This window comes from Microcaecilia unicolor, chromosome 9 (genome assembly GCF_901765095.1).
Source record: "Microcaecilia unicolor chromosome 9, aMicUni1.1, whole genome shotgun sequence".
Classification (NCBI taxonomy): domain Eukaryota; kingdom Metazoa; phylum Chordata; class Amphibia; order Gymnophiona; family Siphonopidae; genus Microcaecilia; species Microcaecilia unicolor.
In genome coordinates, this window is record NC_044039.1 from 24,987,301 (window position 1) to 25,003,795 (window position 16,495).

At 43.0% G+C, this 16,495-nt stretch overlaps 1 protein-coding gene across 2 annotated transcripts in view; it reads left to right on the forward strand.

Moving 5' to 3' along the window:
* NEDD1 (NEDD1 gamma-tubulin ring complex targeting factor) overlaps positions 1-16,495 on the forward strand; it is a 59,365-nt gene that overhangs the window by 16,600 nt on the left and 26,270 nt on the right. For both annotated transcript variants that reach the window (XM_030215085.1, XM_030215086.1), the window contains exons 8-10: positions 1,767-1,977; positions 7,505-7,636; positions 15,500-15,547. In XM_030215085.1, coding sequence (XP_030070945.1) covers positions 1,767-1,977; positions 7,505-7,636; positions 15,500-15,547 — 391 coding nt within the window. The remainder of the gene's footprint in view (positions 1-1,766; positions 1,978-7,504; positions 7,637-15,499; positions 15,548-16,495) is intronic.

Sequence of the window (16,495 nt, forward strand, 5' to 3'; positions counted from 1 at the left end):
ATCGCCACCTATTTTGTAGGTGGTAGAGAGTGACACGGGGCGGGGATGGGGACAAAGCCCACAGAGACGGGGACAAACTTTATCCCCATGTTGTTTTCTATTTTGAAGCTTGTTAATGAACTGGATTGTTATTTATGTTTGAGTGATGCAGACAACGATATTTAGATTTTTGGGGGAAAACAAGCAAACATGCTGACCACAGCTAGCAAAATTTGTCTGGGGGATCCTGTACATCCTGCTACCAGCACATCTTCTAAGAAGACAACTTCTATTCCAGGAAGGACTGTGGAAGACAGGAGAGCTAGACTGAATCCTGAGATTGTTGATGACTTCTTATTCATCCACAGATTAAAAAATCATAACAGTGCTTCCTAGGACATATTTCTCCCCCACTAGAGTATACAGAACGGGTTGTATTTTGTATTTTAACAGGGTGGATTAGGATTCCTTGGGGTAGTAGAAATCAGCTGTTGTTTGGGTTGGAAGGGTAGAGGATTGTGGTGGGAAGGAGGGTTATTATTGCTGCTGATTGTTATTATACAACAGTTGCACAGCATATTGTTCCTTTTTATACTTTAATAAAAAGATTAAGTATAAAATCATAAGTGTTCGAGTCTTCTGCAGATGAAGCCCGTGGGGACGGGGACAGAACCTGTGGGAACGGGACGGAGACGGGGCTGGCTGGGACTGGGTGGGGATGGAGACAGAGCCTCCCTCTGGGGACAGGGTGGGGACGGAGACAGGGCCGGCTGGGACAGGGTGGGGATGGAGACAGATCCTGTGGGGACAGAGACGGGGCCGGCTGGGACAGGGTGGGGATGGAGACAGAACCTTTGGGGACGGGACGGAGACGGGGCCAGCTGGGACAGGGTGGGGATGGAGACAGAACCTTTGGGGATGGGGCGGGGACGGAGACGGGGCTGGTTGGGACAGGGTGGGGATGGAGACAGAACCTGGGGGGACAGGGCGGGGACAGAGACAGGGCTGGCTGGGACAGGGTGGGGATGGAGTCAGAACCTGTGGGGACAGGGCGGGGACAGAGACAGGGCCGGCTGGGACAGGGTGGGGATGGAGACAGAACCTTTGGGGACGGGGCGGAGACAGAGACAGAACCCACGGGGATGGGGACAAACATTTTCCCCATGTCATTCTCTAGTAAGTGGTGAGGGCTCATTTGCTAACCACCCACTAATATGTTAGCGTGTGGCAATGTAGCGCAGAACATGCCTACTCTGCTCCTAAGCTAAAAATAATCTATTTTTTAGCGCATAGGTAGCATACACTCTAATGCTAAAATTACCACTGGACATCTGAGTGCGACCCACAGTTATAAATTTTAAGCTGCAGTAAGCACACATTTACTGCTTACTGCAACTTAGTAAAAGGACCCCTAAGTATTTCGGTTTTGAAGAGCATTCGACTGTGTAGTCTTACTTCTTAGTTTTAACGTTAGTTGGTTATTAGCGATTGTGGGGACGGGAGAGGAGGCTTGTAATGGTTTTAAAACGTCCTCAAGCTGATTGTCGGCAGTGGGTTGAGATCCTGGGGAACCAGGTTCAATTCCCTCCGCAGCTCCATGTCACTTAACCCTCCATGGCCCCAGGTACAACAGTAGTACTTAGATTGTGAGCCCACTAGTAACAGACCCAGTATCTGTAAAATGAAACTAAACTGCTTAGGCCTAAGCAGTATATAAATACTGGAATGAAAGAAATGAAATGATTATACTTATTTTTGTTTGGGTTTTTTTTTTTGCCATATTTTAGTCTGTTGGTGGTAAAAATGCAAGTAAAGCTACACCCTTTCTTTCTGCCACCATGAATAAGAAGGCCACTGTTAAAACTGGTAGCGTCCCTGGCGGGAACCAGACTGTCAATACGGCCAAGAACATCACCTCAACTGCGCCTGTAACAGTGTTACCTCCAGCTCTAACAGCGTCTGAGGGGAAATCCGTCGATTCTATCCAGGATAAAATGGGTAAAAGATACAGAATGTGTTGATTAAATTAGTGTATGGTGTACTTAGCTAGTGGAATATGCACATGCATTCATAGAAGGTTAAAAAAATGCACTCTGGGGGAATTTGGTAGGTGGACTCGAGAAACAGGCATCTACAAAATCTGTTGTGCAAAAATGCACGCTTAATTGGTGAGCAGTTATTTATTTATTTGTTGCATTTGTATCTCACACTTCTCCACCTATTTGCAGGCTCAATGTGGCTTACGTAATACAGTGATGGCGATCGCCAATTCCGGTATGAGAAATACAGAGTGGTAATTGCATTAAAGATCAATAAGTGATAGAGTACATTGGGTAGTCAAGGGGGAAGGGTTAAGTTTTGTCCAGTTCTTGTATGAGATTCGTTGGGTTGTGGGGTTCCGGTGTTTAGGTTGGGTCATTATGGTATGCCTTTTTGAACAAATTGGTTTTTAATAATTTCCGAAAGATTGTTAGGTCGTGCTTTGTTTTCATGATGTTTGGTAGTGCGTTCCATAGTTGAGTGCTTATGTAGGAGAAGCTGGATGCAAAAGTTGATTTGTATTTTAGTCCTTTGCAGCTTGGGTAGTGCGTGATGACCTTTTTGCATTTCTGGTTGGTTAGGCACAATAGATGCAGATATAGAATCTGGGGGTTTGTGCTTAAGTGTGCAACCCGCCCATGTGCACGCCCCCTTGCAGTCTGTAATGCTATGGATTTACAGCCTGTCTCACTAACACAGACTGCTCAATAACTACCGTGGATTCTTTTGTATTCGTAACAAGTAAATGAAACCTTTATTAGAGGAGCTAAATTCTACAATGATTAAGGTATATACAAAGATTAGCTATATACACACAATAATGAGAAACAACCATAAACAATCATTACATCACTGGTCTGTGCATCTAAGCAATGCAAAGGGTTGTTAGACCAGGAAAGAAACTATACATACAACATCACTGGTCTCTGTCATCCAGGCTCTTATCATCAGCTGGGGGGGCCCGGTTCACAGCGAGAGCTAGGAGCTTCAGACCAGGAACAGACCCTCTGCACGGCACGTCTGCCCATAGATGAACCCCCACTCTGCTGTGACAAGCCCTCCCTTTTTATTAGGCTCTGAGCGCATATTCAGAGCTATGGAAAGTTACAGAATGCTTCTGTACTGTGGGAACGTGGTCACATGCTTTCCAGTCAGGTGGCCAAGCTGGGCCCGGAAAAACAAGTGCCATCCTCCCCTTCACATACCAAATTAGTTAGAGCTGTGTCTTATCTTCTGCATTCCAACTTATTTTCACACAATCAAAGTTAACAACCATTTTTAAACAGAATTACTTCTAATCAACAATACAGACCCCGAGTGCACTGGTCAGTCCACACAGGGTTGAAAAACAATCTTTAAAATTCACTTCCATTACACAGTCGTACGCTATAGCCCTTTGGCATTACCTTATGGACTAGTGCCAGTCACGCACATAACTATAAATGTAGGAGCCATTCAGCACATAAAACGAGACCAAAATTGCGTGCACAAATCCGGTCATATTCTGGATCTGCACGCACAGTTTAAGCCAATCAGCGCTGATAATTGTCACTCTACAAGCACTTATTTACCTAATTGGCATTAATTAGAATTTACACGCACAGCTTGCTAGGCGTATTCTGTAAAGTGGTGCGTGTAAATCCTAATGCGCTCCCAGAAAGGGACATGACAATGGACGTGGAATGGGCGGACCGTGAACGTTCCAAAAATCTACGTGCAGTGTCATAAAATACTCCTGCTCCACGCCTAACTTAGGCGCCGGTATTTACATCAAGTTTTTCTGGGCGTAAATGGACGCACCTAGAGTTAGGCACAGACATGGCCGCTAGGCATATTCTAAAAACCGTGCCTAAACAGCTTTCTCGTTAGAGATCACGTTCTGTTGGATTTTTCACTGACCTTACGATTGATTGAGCTTTTATTTACAATGTCCTGATCTTACAGTGTAAGTTGCTTTCAGTTGACTAATAAGAACCCGCAACGAAGGCCGGAGTGCCGAAACACGGCCTGTGTTGGGTTTGAATATCAACACTTTGCTGTATTTACTGGACAAATAAACGTTTCTCTATCCACTGGAGATTGTATCTGGCGCCTTCTACGTTTGCGCTGTGATTAATGTTCTCTATCAAAAACCTAGAGCAGTGGGCACAGAATGGCTGTTTGTGAGGAAATCCATTCTGGATGATCAACAGTGGTACCTTCAGCCTTCACCAGGCTTTTATTAGAGATTAATTAACCCCCCCCCCCCCCCCCCCCCACCAGTTGCCTATGTTCTCTGAGCTCATTTTATAAGAGAACTTAAATGACTCATTCATTATATTATAAAGTCATATGCTTGCATATTGGAACATGTTTTAATTACAAAAATCGCAGCAAAACATGCATAATTAGTGTAGCTCATTATCACTCTTGCTGTCATCCTGCTTCTTTGTCTAATGTGTTTATTGCTTGAGCCATCCCCAGCAGACTACCTGAGCTGTACCAGCTATGAGATACTGTTTTGTTTTGTTTTTTTTAATGATCATCTTAGTAGTAATGAGTATCAATTTCTCTTACTCAACTCCTGTAGCATTAACTTGTAATGAGTGGCTATGCTCTTTCACTTTACTGCATGCTAGAATTAAAAATCAAAAATGGAAATTATTTTCTCCCTGCCCACCCTTATTAAAGTGTGTTGGCAAACAGTTTGAACCTAATTCACTAGAAAAGAGTGAACCTGTTATTTGGGTTTGACTCGGACTTAACAAAATTAACACATATCAAACCCCGGGGAAAATTGTGCTGAAGTTGTTCAGTGTCTGTACCATCCTTGTACACATTCTGAAAGAATACCCAGTTCTTCTGGTTGTCCTGCATAGTGTCATGTCCCCTACCTCAACGCAAGCGGCGTCCTCGGGCTGTGCGGGGTCCCGTCGACACGCACACTTGACTGCCACTTCCTGAGCCATGTGTGTGTAGTCCTCTCTGGGTTTGTTCAGAGAGCGGTGGTTGCAGGCTCCTTAATTGCTTTGCTTCCACCCACCTGGGTCTGCTCTTCCTCTGCCCGGCTACCCTTGCTTCTCTCCTATTGGTCTTCTGGTTCCTCCTTCCCCTGCTCTTGTCCTATGGCTATGCCCCTTCTTGCTGATGTCAGATGCCAGCACTTTATCAGCTGACCTCTTCCTGGACTCCATGCTTCGGCTTCTACTTTGGTAGGTGTTTCTAACTCTGTAGTCTGCTTCTTATCTACTGGTCCCTCGTTGCTGACTTTGCCTGTACCTGGATTACCCTTCTGCCTGCCGCCTGCCTACTGACTGTCGCCTGCATCTGGATTACTCTCTTGCCTGCCTACTGACTTGCCTGTACCTGGATTACTCTCTTGCCTGCCTACTGACTTCCCTGTACCTGGATTACTCTCTTGCCTGCTGCCTGCCTACTGACTGCTGCTTGTACCTGGATTACTCTCTTGACCTGCTGCCTGCCTGGCCGATACATTCATCACCCCGCTTCCAGCTCCGCCCCGTAAGTCCTGCAGGCCGCCCACACCTAGGGGCTCAACCTCTGGGGAACGGCAGTCAGCACAGGTGAAACTCGGGGTTGTCCAGCCGCCAAGCAGAACCTTGTCCAAGTACCGGTCTCAGCAACGCTCTACTTGGTACAAGAACTCACAAGTCTGACACATGGTGACATGAGAAAGTAAGCATTTGTTATACTGGGACAGACCGAAGGTCCGTCAAGCCCAGTATCCTGTTTCTGATAGTGACCAACCTAGGTCACAAGTACCCGGCAAGATCCCAAAACAGTACAATACATTTTATGGTGCTTATCCTAGAAATAAGCAATGGATTTTCCCCAAGGTCATGTTAATAATGGCTTATGGATTTTTCTTTTAGGAAGTTAGCCAAACCTTTTTTAAACACCGCTAAGCTAACTGCTTTTACAACATTCTGTGGCAGCGAATTCCAGAGTTTAATTACACGTTGAGTGAAGAAATATTTTCTCTGATTTGTTTGAAAATTACTGTTTTGTAGCTTCATTACGTGCCCCCTAGTCCTAGTATTTTTGGAAAGAGTAAACAATTTGATTCACGTCTACCCGTTCCACTCCACTCATTATTTTGTAGACCTGTCATATCTCCCCTCAGCCGTCTTTTCTCCAAGCTGAACAGCACTAGCCACTTTAGCCTTTCCTCGTAGGGAAGTCATCCCATCCCCTTTATCATTTTTGTTACCCTTCTCTGTACTGTTTCTAATTCCACGGTATCTTTTTTGAGATGAAAGATGAGCCGAGCAATAGGACTGCAACTGCTCTTAGAACAAATTATATCAAGTAGCTGAATACAAATGAACACACCATTTAAAGTATACCCCACTGACCCAACATAAAAATACCGGTAACTTGCGACACAATACGACCAAAGACCGTAGCGGACATTACCTGACTCTTCTTCCCCCTCTCCCTCTCTAAGTTCTCCCCAACTGTTTCCTATGTTCAGACCATAATCGGCTAACGCCGTTAACGGTTATATGTGAACCACATTGAGCCTGCAAAAGGTGGGAAAATGTGGGATACAAATGTAGCAATAATAAATAACCAAAAGATACCTTCACTGTTTCCTTGTTACATTTTAAAATCAAATCAAGCCAATACTAGGATGTCATGCCAAAGTGACCATTCCTTTACAGTGTGGGGAATCATGGCTGAGTCCAGTCTTAAAAAGTGTCTTATTTTCTAGGGTTTGGGATGAGTAATTGTTGAATGAAACAGTGCAGGAGGGTAGTTTAGGGTGTGCTACATTAAGGTCTTAATTATTTTTATATTAACTTGGTGAAATTTAATGCCTTTAATTTTATACATTGTTGTGGTACGGGATGTGCTTTCCCTGTTTAACCAAAATTGTAATGGAATTCATTGCCAGAGAATGTGGTAAAGGTGGTTAGCTTAGCGGGGTTTAAAAAGGGTCTGGACGGCTTCCTAAAGGAAAAGTCCTGCGGCCATTATTAAATTTGGTCTGTTCCAGTGTGGCAATACTTATGTAACTTTTTTTTTTTTTTTTTTTTTTTAAGTATTGGAATTTTTAAATAGAAAAAGGATCTCTGGATCAAGCTGAAATGTGTTTTACTGTATTTAGTCCTTTCTTTTTATGCTTCTGTAAAGTCATGTTCAGCTTTGGGCTTTGCTGATCTCTGGTGACATATAAATATTTGTGGAAGATGCAGTATGTAGTATAATTATTTTCCTTGGGGTGACCGCCAGAGTTGTATAGCAATTAAAATTTAGGAGAGTTGATTGTAGTATTTTTTTATTTATTTATTTTTTGCCAAGGCGACTTTACAGATGTGTCAAATGTAATTAGTAGTCGCCATTTCCTTTGTGTTCCAGAAGGTTAGTTTCTAGATGTCTGGTAAACAGATTTCCTGTCAGGAAGGACTGTAATTTGTTTGACATGATATGCAATTTTATTTCACAAGGCTGTAAGTGTCCTGACAATGTTGTTCTGTTGAAGGCGTACCTCGGAGCACCAGCCTCGATGTAATTCCATCCAAGGAGACTGACTATACAAAAGGTTCAGATTTGAAAAACTTGGATTCATTTGGAAGAAGCAGCTTAGGCGATATGTTCTCTCCAGTCAGAGATGGTAAGTTATCAGTGCTTGGGACTTTTTAGTGTTTTCCGCAGAGACGGTTCTTAACCAGGTTTCCAATCCTGCACATTGTCATATGGTGAAACAGTTATATAACTGGGCCCCTGGATGGGCTTATTCTAAAAAGGAACCTAGACGCCAACTTTCCTTTATAGAATACTGGTGTAACCACGAGTATACATGGCCTGTAAGTCAGGTGTGTGCACTTATCCCTTCTATAGAGCTGGTGTGTGTGCATTAATAATCAGAGATAATGTACAGTAAATTTTGCACATATGAATCCCACCCAGACTCCACCTGTAAAATACACACTCCCCTGTATCCTATATATAGCATCCAGATTTGCTAGCGCTCCCGAGATGTGCGTGGAAATTTATTGACTAACGAGCTCTTAACCATCAATAACTGGCACCCAATAACATTTGTTTGTGCATATAGCTGATCAGTGGTGGTGGAGTTTTTAGGCTAGCACCAGCTGGTTTTTATTGCCCCTGATGCAGCCTGTACTTTCGGCGAAACATGGCTATGTCGGGCACCTCTGTTTGTAAGTTCCTGGAGCTTTGAAACAACTCACTAAAGACTGTGTTTTCTTCAGTAAGGTCTGCTTTTTTTTTTTCTTTCATTCCACGGTGGATATTTTAGAGCGATTGCTGCCTTGTTTCCTTACCCCTGGTATTCATGCAGCCAAATGTGGCCGCCAAACTTAGCCGGCGATGCGTTGAAAATCGATGGATAGCTAGTTATATTGTGTGATATAACCGGCTATCCGCTCTCTGCTAGCCACAAATTTTCAGCAGGTAATGGCTGGCCGTGTCCCATTGAAAATTTGCAGATTGCTGGTTATGGGGCATTTAACTGGCCAGGTGCCGATCCCGCTTTTGGAAGTCTGCCCTGTTTTGCCATATTTGGGACAAGACTTTAGAAGTCTGCCCAGTACTGGCCTTCAGTTTTGTTTTGATTCCATCCCTTTTCCATTTAAGGATCCTTTTGTATTTATTCCATGGGTTTTTGCATTCCCTCACTGTTTTCATCTCCACTACCTCCCTCGGGAGAGCATTCCAGGCATCCAGCACCCTCTCTTTGAAAAGTACTTCCTGATGTTACTCCTAAGTCTACCACCCTGCAATGTTTATAAAAGCTCTTTTCCACAGGTAAAAGAGAGTTTACACATAGCAAAATACTTTCCCCCGTAAGTAGATAAGCTATTTGGTAGGCCTCTGATAGGAATGGAGTTGGGGCGGGGGGTGCAAAACACTGTCTGTGTGACTGACATCTCCTTGGCTCTGACTGAATTTGCTGTGATCTGGTAGATTTTAATAAAGGTTCATTAAGTAGTGTTCAGATGGATGAGCATTTCTGGAGGCATCTTCTAATTGCTTTGGTAGCTTCTGTCTTATTGGCTGTTTTCTGTGTTGATAAGAAACATATCTTTGCTAATTGCTCAACTTCTTATATAACCAGGCAGCCAAGGCGCATGTAAAACCCAGGGGCTTAAGGAAAAAGGAAATTGCTTAAAATAATCACACACACACAACTGTAAAGCAACAATTAAAATTTTTTTTAATTAACCTGGAAACATTAGAAGAAAAGTTTCTTTGCTGCATTTTAATTTAGTATATTTTTAAAAAACGATTTCTTGATAATTTTCTTTGAAATGCACATTTTAAAGCACAGCCATAGTTTATTTTTAATTTTCCTTTTTAAATATACATCATGCACAATTAGGAAGTGGTACATCAAAATCCATATAAAGCTTGATTCAGCCTCTTTTACAGAGACAAGCAAGGCATTGACTCTCATTACTAAGCCCTGAAATTGAGAGAAAACATTCAATTGTATTACTAGAAGGGGCGTAGCCAGACAGCAGATTTTGGGTGGGCCTAGGCAAGAAGTGGGTGGGCAACAAGTGTCCTCCCCCACCCCACACACCAGCTTCTCCCCACCTTGGCAGTCTGCAGCAGGCATGAACTGAAAATTGAGCATGTGCAGGTACCAGTATCGTGGAGAGCAGCATTTTTGTTACCATCAGGGGGAAGTCTTCAGCTGGTAGAGCTTGGGATCCCCAACAGCTACTGCTAAACATGTGCTACTGTTGGGTGAGCCTGAGCCCTAACTGGGTGGGCCTTGGCCCACCCAGGCCCACCTGTGGCTACGCCACTGATTACTAGTAGCTTCCTTTTGATCTAGATTTTCAAAAGTTGTTGGACAAGATTCCAGAGGGAATTGGAAAGTCATGGGATAGGAGGTAGTGTCCTATTGTGGATTAAAAACTGGTTAAAAGATAAAAAACAGAGAGTAGGGTTAAATGGTCAGTATTCTCAACGGAGAAGGGTAGATATGGGGTTCCCCAGGGGTCTGTGCTGGGACTGCTGCTTTTTAACATATTTATAAATGATCGAGAGAGGGGAGTAACTAGTGAGGTAATTAAATTTGCTGATGACACAAAGTTATTCAAAGTTATTAAATCGCAAGAGGATGAGGACCTTACGAGACTGGAAGACTGGGCGTCTAAATGGCAGATGACGTTTAATGTGAGCAAGTGCAAAGTGCTGCATGTGGGAAAGAGGAACCCGAATTATAGCTATGTAATACAAGGTTCCACATTAAGAGTCACCGACAAGGAAAGGGATCTAGGCGTCGTCGTCGATGATATGTTGAAACCCTCTGCTCAGTGTGTGGCGGTGGCGGCTAGGAAAGCAAATAGAATGTTAGAAAGGGAATGGAAAACAAAAATGAGGATGTTATAATGTTTGTATCGCTCCATGGTGAAACTGCACCTTGAATATTGTGTTCAATTCTGGTCACTGCATCTGAAAAAACATATAGTGGTATTAGAAAAGATACGGTGAAGGGCGATGAAAATGATAAAGGGGATAGGACAACTTCCCTATGTGGAAAGGCTGAAGTGGCTAGGGCTCTTCAGCTTGAATAAAAGACGGCTGAGGGGAGATATGATAGAGGTCTGTAAAATACTGAGTGGAGTTGAACGGGTAGGCGTGAATCGCTTGTTCTTTTGTGAAAAATGATGAGGCTACTGTGATGATGAAGCTCCCACCTCAGGATCCCAGATCCCTCTTTCACTCAGGGTGAGCTGGTTCTCAATATGCAGATTTTATGCAAATTAATCTACTACCCTTTTCTGCTCAGGGTGACCTGCTTCTCACAAGGCAAACATAGTCAGCATAGTCAGGTCTCACCAATCAGGCTATTTTCAAACACATCTTTATTCCAGCCTCTGGGGCACACTTCTTTTAGCTTAAAACACTTTCACAAGCTTAAACCATTCTTCCAGCTTAACCATTTCTTCTTTTAGCTTAAAACACTTTCCCAAGCTTAAACCGTTCTTCCAGCTTAACCATTTCTTCTTTTAGCTTAAAACACTTTCCCAAGCTTAAACAGTTCTTCCAGCTTAACCATTTCTTCTTTTAGCTTAAAACACTTTCCCAAGCTTAAACAGTTCTTCCAGCTTAACCATTTCTTCTTTTAGCTTAAAACACTTTCCCAAGCTTAAACAGTTCTTCCAGCTTAACCATTTCTTCTTTTAGCTTAAAACACTTTCCCAAGCTTAAACAGTTCTTCCAGCTTAACCATTTCTTCTTTTAGCTTAAAACACTTTCCCAAGCTTAAACAGTTCTTCCAGCTTAAACATTTCATTTCTTTCTACTCAGTGCAATCTTCCCTTTTAAACATTTCTTCTTGCACAGTTCAATATCCATGGATTTCTTCCCCCTGAGCCCTCTCACACAGGCATTTGGGCTCAGTACTAACTCAGTCCCTGGACACACAGTCCCTCCTTGTAGCACCCAGCTCTAGACACACCGTCTCTTCCTCTGGGACACACAGTACCCCTTCACTGTTCTAGACACAGTCTTTTCATCACCAGGCCATAGGGCTCAGCCAGTACTTCTCATGGGGATCCCTCTGCTTCAGTTACCAGCCCTCTTCCTCTGGTTGCCAGCTCTTCTCTCCCCCTCACCCTCTGGTGGGGTATTAAGTGGTTAATGACCAAACAGGACCCAGCCCATAACCTGCTGCACCTGTTTCCACCTCCAGGACTCTCCCCGGTCCTAGCGACCTCCAGCTATACCTCCCCTTTCTGGCTCCCTTCAGCAACTCACCCCAGCCCTTCTCCCTGGACATTTTAGGGGGTCCGCGCCCTCTAGGGGCCCAACCAGGGTAGGACAGCCTCTTCCTTATCACACTTTCCAAAAATACTAGCACTAGGGGGCATGCGATGAACCTACAAAGTAGTACATTTAAAACTAATCAGAGAAATATTTTCTTCACTCAACATGTAATTAAACTCTGGAATTCGTTGCCAGAGAATGTATTAAAAGCAGTTAGCTTAGCAGGGTTTAAAAAAAAAGTTTGGATGTCATCCTAAAGGAAAAGTCCATAGAGCATTATTAAAATGGACTTGGGGAAAATCCACTGCTTATTTCTAGAATAAGCAACATAAAATGTTTTGTACTTTTTTGGGGATTTTGCCAGGTACATGGGACCTGGATTGTCCACTGTTAGAAAAAGGATGCTGGGCTTGATGGACCTTTGGTCAGTCCCAGTATGGCAATACTTATGTACTTATGTAAGAGAATTCTGATCAACTGTATTTAGCAGGCATCCCAAACCTTTGCTGGGGACCCACAGCAAGTTGGGTTGTCAGGATATCCATAATTGATATGCATGAGAAATTTGCATATGTTAGTCTCCAGTTTATGCAGATTGATCTCATTACATATTCAGTTTGGTTGAGCTTTTCAGGATATCCAATCAGATGGTCACCAGTTTTGGTATATAAGAGGGGGTCGGTCTGTGCTTCCATGTGGCTTCGTATAAGTCGGCGTGGATCACTGCCGTGAAACAGAAGTTTTAAAATTTTCTCTTAAGAAAACTACTGCTGGAAAAGGTGACATTTCTAGTGGGGGAATCACCTAATAGCTGGAGCAGCTACTGTGAACCAGAGAAGCCAGGTTCAAATCCCACTTTCGCTCCTTGTGACCTTTTACAACTGTTCTAGCGTTTTTAGCTTGTGGTAAAAATCAGCTGGCTGTAAATGCTGAGATGCCCATTGGCAGTGATGGAGGCGAGGGCAGTATCTGAATGCAAGAAAGCATGAGACAAGAACAGAGGATGTCTAAGGGAAAGGATGGGGTTGTAGAGCGTAGTATTTGGTATATATTTGCAGACTGGATAGACCATATGGGGTTTATTTGCTATCATTTTCACTGTTGCTGTGTTTATTACTTGCACTCGTTCGTGGTAAATTTAGGGCTTCTTGTACAAAGACGTGCTGAAAAATGGCTTGTGGTAGTGTAGGCGTGGGTTACCGCCAGCCATAGACCTAGTGGTAAAGAATCTGGGCGGCAATGACCTACGCGCGTCTGTTACGCGCACCAGAAAATAAAAATATATTTTTCAGACACGCGTAGCAGACGCGCGCCAAAATTGTAATTACCGCAAGGGCTATGCGGTAACTCCAATTTGGCACGTGTAGGCGCCTACGCGGCTTTGTAAAAGGACCCTTTTAATCTAGATACCTGCAACTCCTAACCCTCAGCTCATCTTTGAATAATTTTTCTCATCATTAATTAATAAGTTAAATGCAGGTCCCAGTACAGACCCCTAACACCCTTCATTATTATCTTCAGCGGGAAAAACTGACCATTTATTTATACTCTTTGTTTCCTGTCTTTTAACCAGTTATCAATCCACAGTATGGTACTGCTCCTATCTCTTGAATTATTCATTTCCTGAGGATATCATCACTGGTATTGTAAGGAGCAGTTTTAATTGGTTGCTAGTGGCAACTGAAAAGAGAACCATATTGTGATTAGAGAAGTCATTTATTTTCAGACTTTTCTATGGTATGTGTTTCTTAGGTACATTATTTGTTGTAAGACAAAGCAATTAGTTTTACTTAATATCTCTCTTACAAGTTGTGCAACCCCTTTCACGCTGGGTTCAGTTCTCGACTAGCATGACAGACAGTTCTCCTCCACTGCTAACTCCAGACTTCGTTCCTTTTCCCTCGCGGCACCTTATGCCTGGAATAGACTTCTTAAGTCTGTACGTCTAGCTCCATGTCTACCTGTTTTTAAATCTATGCTGAAAACCCACCTTTTCACCACTGCTTTTGGCTCCTAGCCACTACTCAATTGCCCTCCCCTTGTTCCTTCTCACCCAGTACTTCCCTCGCCCTTAATTGTCTTGTCTGTCTGTATTTTTAGATTGTAAGCTCTATCGAGCAGGGACTGTTTGTCTGTGTCAGGTGTTCAGCGCTACGTACGTCTGGTAGCACTATACAAATGTTAGTAATAATAACATTCCATGTAGAAGCCTGCCCTTGCAGATGAGCAACGCGGCCGCGCAGGCTTCTGTTTCTGTGAGTCTGACGTCCTGCACGTACGTGCAGGACGTCAGACTCACAGAAACAGAAGCCTGCGCGGCCGCATTGCTGATCTGCAAGGGCAGGCTTCTACATGGAATGTTGCTAGTGAAAGAGTAGCCTAGTGGTTAATGCAGTGGAACATGGAATGTTGCTACTATTGAGATTCTAGATGGAACGTTTTGGCTCCTAGCCACTACTCAATTGCCCTCCCCTTGTTCCTTCTCACCCAGTACTTCTCTCGCCCTTAATTGTCTTGTCTGTCTGTATTATTTTAGATTGTAAGCTCTGTTGAGCAAGGACTGTCTCTCTGTGTCAGGTGTTCAGCGCTGCGTGCGTCTGGTAGCGCTATACAAATGTTAATAATAATAACATTCCATGTAGAAGCCTGCCCTTGCAGATGAGCAACGCGGCCGCGCAGGCTTCTGTTTCTGTGAGTCTGACGTCCTGCACGTACGTGCAGGACGTCAGACTCACAGAAACAGAAGCCTGCGTGGCCGCATTGCTGATCTGCAAGGGCAGGCTTCTACATGGAATGTTGCTAGTGAAGGAGTAGCCTAGTGGTTAATGCAGTGGAACATGGAATGTTGCTACTATTGAGATTCTAGATGGAACGTTTTGGCTCCTAACCACTACTCAGTTGCCCTCCCCTTGTTCCTTCTCACCCAGTACTTCCCTCGCCCTTAATTGTCTTGTCTGTCTGTATTATTTTAGCTTGTAAGCTCTGTTGAGCAAGGACTGTCTCTCTGAGTCAGGTGTTCAGCGCTGCGTGCGTCTGGTAGCGCTATACAAATGCTAATAATAATATTACATACATACATACCCACCCACAGTGAACAGATGTTTGTGCAATAGCACGATGTCTCCTCCCACCGGGCAAGTTGGAATTTGCCTTTTATTCAAATCAATCCAGTTCACTTAGTACAAACTCTGAACTGTTTATGTCCTGATTTTTTTCTATTTTTTTTTTTATAAAGAACTGTACCTTTTTATGTATTTTGTAGTGTACGTTAAGTATTTACCCTCGGCCAGAAACAAATTTCTTTCCAGTCATTACTTTGAGCTCTCTTGAAGCTGTTTCTCTGCATTTCTTTGTAGCCTTCAGTAGCAACCATGTGTCGGAACGGTGATGTCAGTTACATCCTGTGGAATGGATTCTGATTGGTTCATGTAAATGTGAAATAATAGGTGTAATGAGTGTAATATATAACTCTTAACTGTGTGGTTGCCACCATGGAGTGTTCAGGGGGATTTTTATAGTAGGGCTGTTAAAAATAATGATTTGAAGTTCAATTTTGCTCAGATGCAATGGATATTTTTTTTGGGGGGGGGGGGGGGGAGAGGGGGCGTTAACCATGCAGATGAGTACCTTCTTGGGCTTGTTTTTTTTTATTTTTTCAAGAGAGACTGAATACAGAACACATTGGCTAAAGAAAATGAAAATTCTCTTATGTGAATATCTGTCTTTTCAGATACTGGTGCTTATAAGGCAAGTGAAGACTTGGCAGCTAAAGAAGATGGTATGTACTTTTTTTTTTTTTTTAATAGATTTATATATGGGCCCTTACCATATAAAATGTATTTGTGTGTGTGGGCGAAAGATGCTCGTAGTATTACTGAATACCGGGATCTGCGCCTAACTTACATGTGAGGATTTACACTAGGTTTCAGTTGTGCTATTCTAGAAATAGCGCTCTGCGTTGGTTTATTTCAGCGCCATTTACCGAATCTAGTCCTATATGCGCAAAAATACGGTAAACGTTTTTATGTTCCATTTGCTTTAGTGTGTCTGAAAGCTTAATCTTAAGACATAAGTATTAAAAGCAAATTACCTCAAAATAGGGAAAAAGCACGCTAGACAGCATTCTGAATGGGCCCAACATTTCCGATGGTTTGCTTTCAGTGGTCAGGTTAGGTTTTAGGTCAACTACCTGCAGTGACTTTATTCTGTTGTTGTCATTTCAATCCATAATACCAAACTTAAGTGGCATAGGAATTGATCTTGGGTTAGAAAAGAGATGTATAATGCAGGGCATGATTTGAAAGCCATTGGTTGATGTGTGAGATACCTTCAGCCCCTCACTTTACCCTGCTTCTTATCCTGCTCATGCTAAGGTCCTGGTGTGATCACCTCCAAGACCATTTAAATGCACTGGAGGCACAGCTGACGTCTAAATAAGTGATATTCATCCCTTTGTTCCTGTATTGATCCACTGCCCCAGCTTGGTGTTTTGTTACTAGACATTTCCTCTTATGAATAGAGCAGTGAAGAATGAGCCTGTCATTGCTACAGAATCTTTCAAGACTAATTTTTGCAAAAGTATGGGTTGTAATGCTAATGTTATGGCTCATATTTAACACAGTTTGTACAGTGTAGCTTCATTTGCCAGAAAAACATGATCAAAGATAAAGATGAACCTGGTTTCCTGATCTGCATCCTTTATTGGATACATTTATTTTATTTGAGT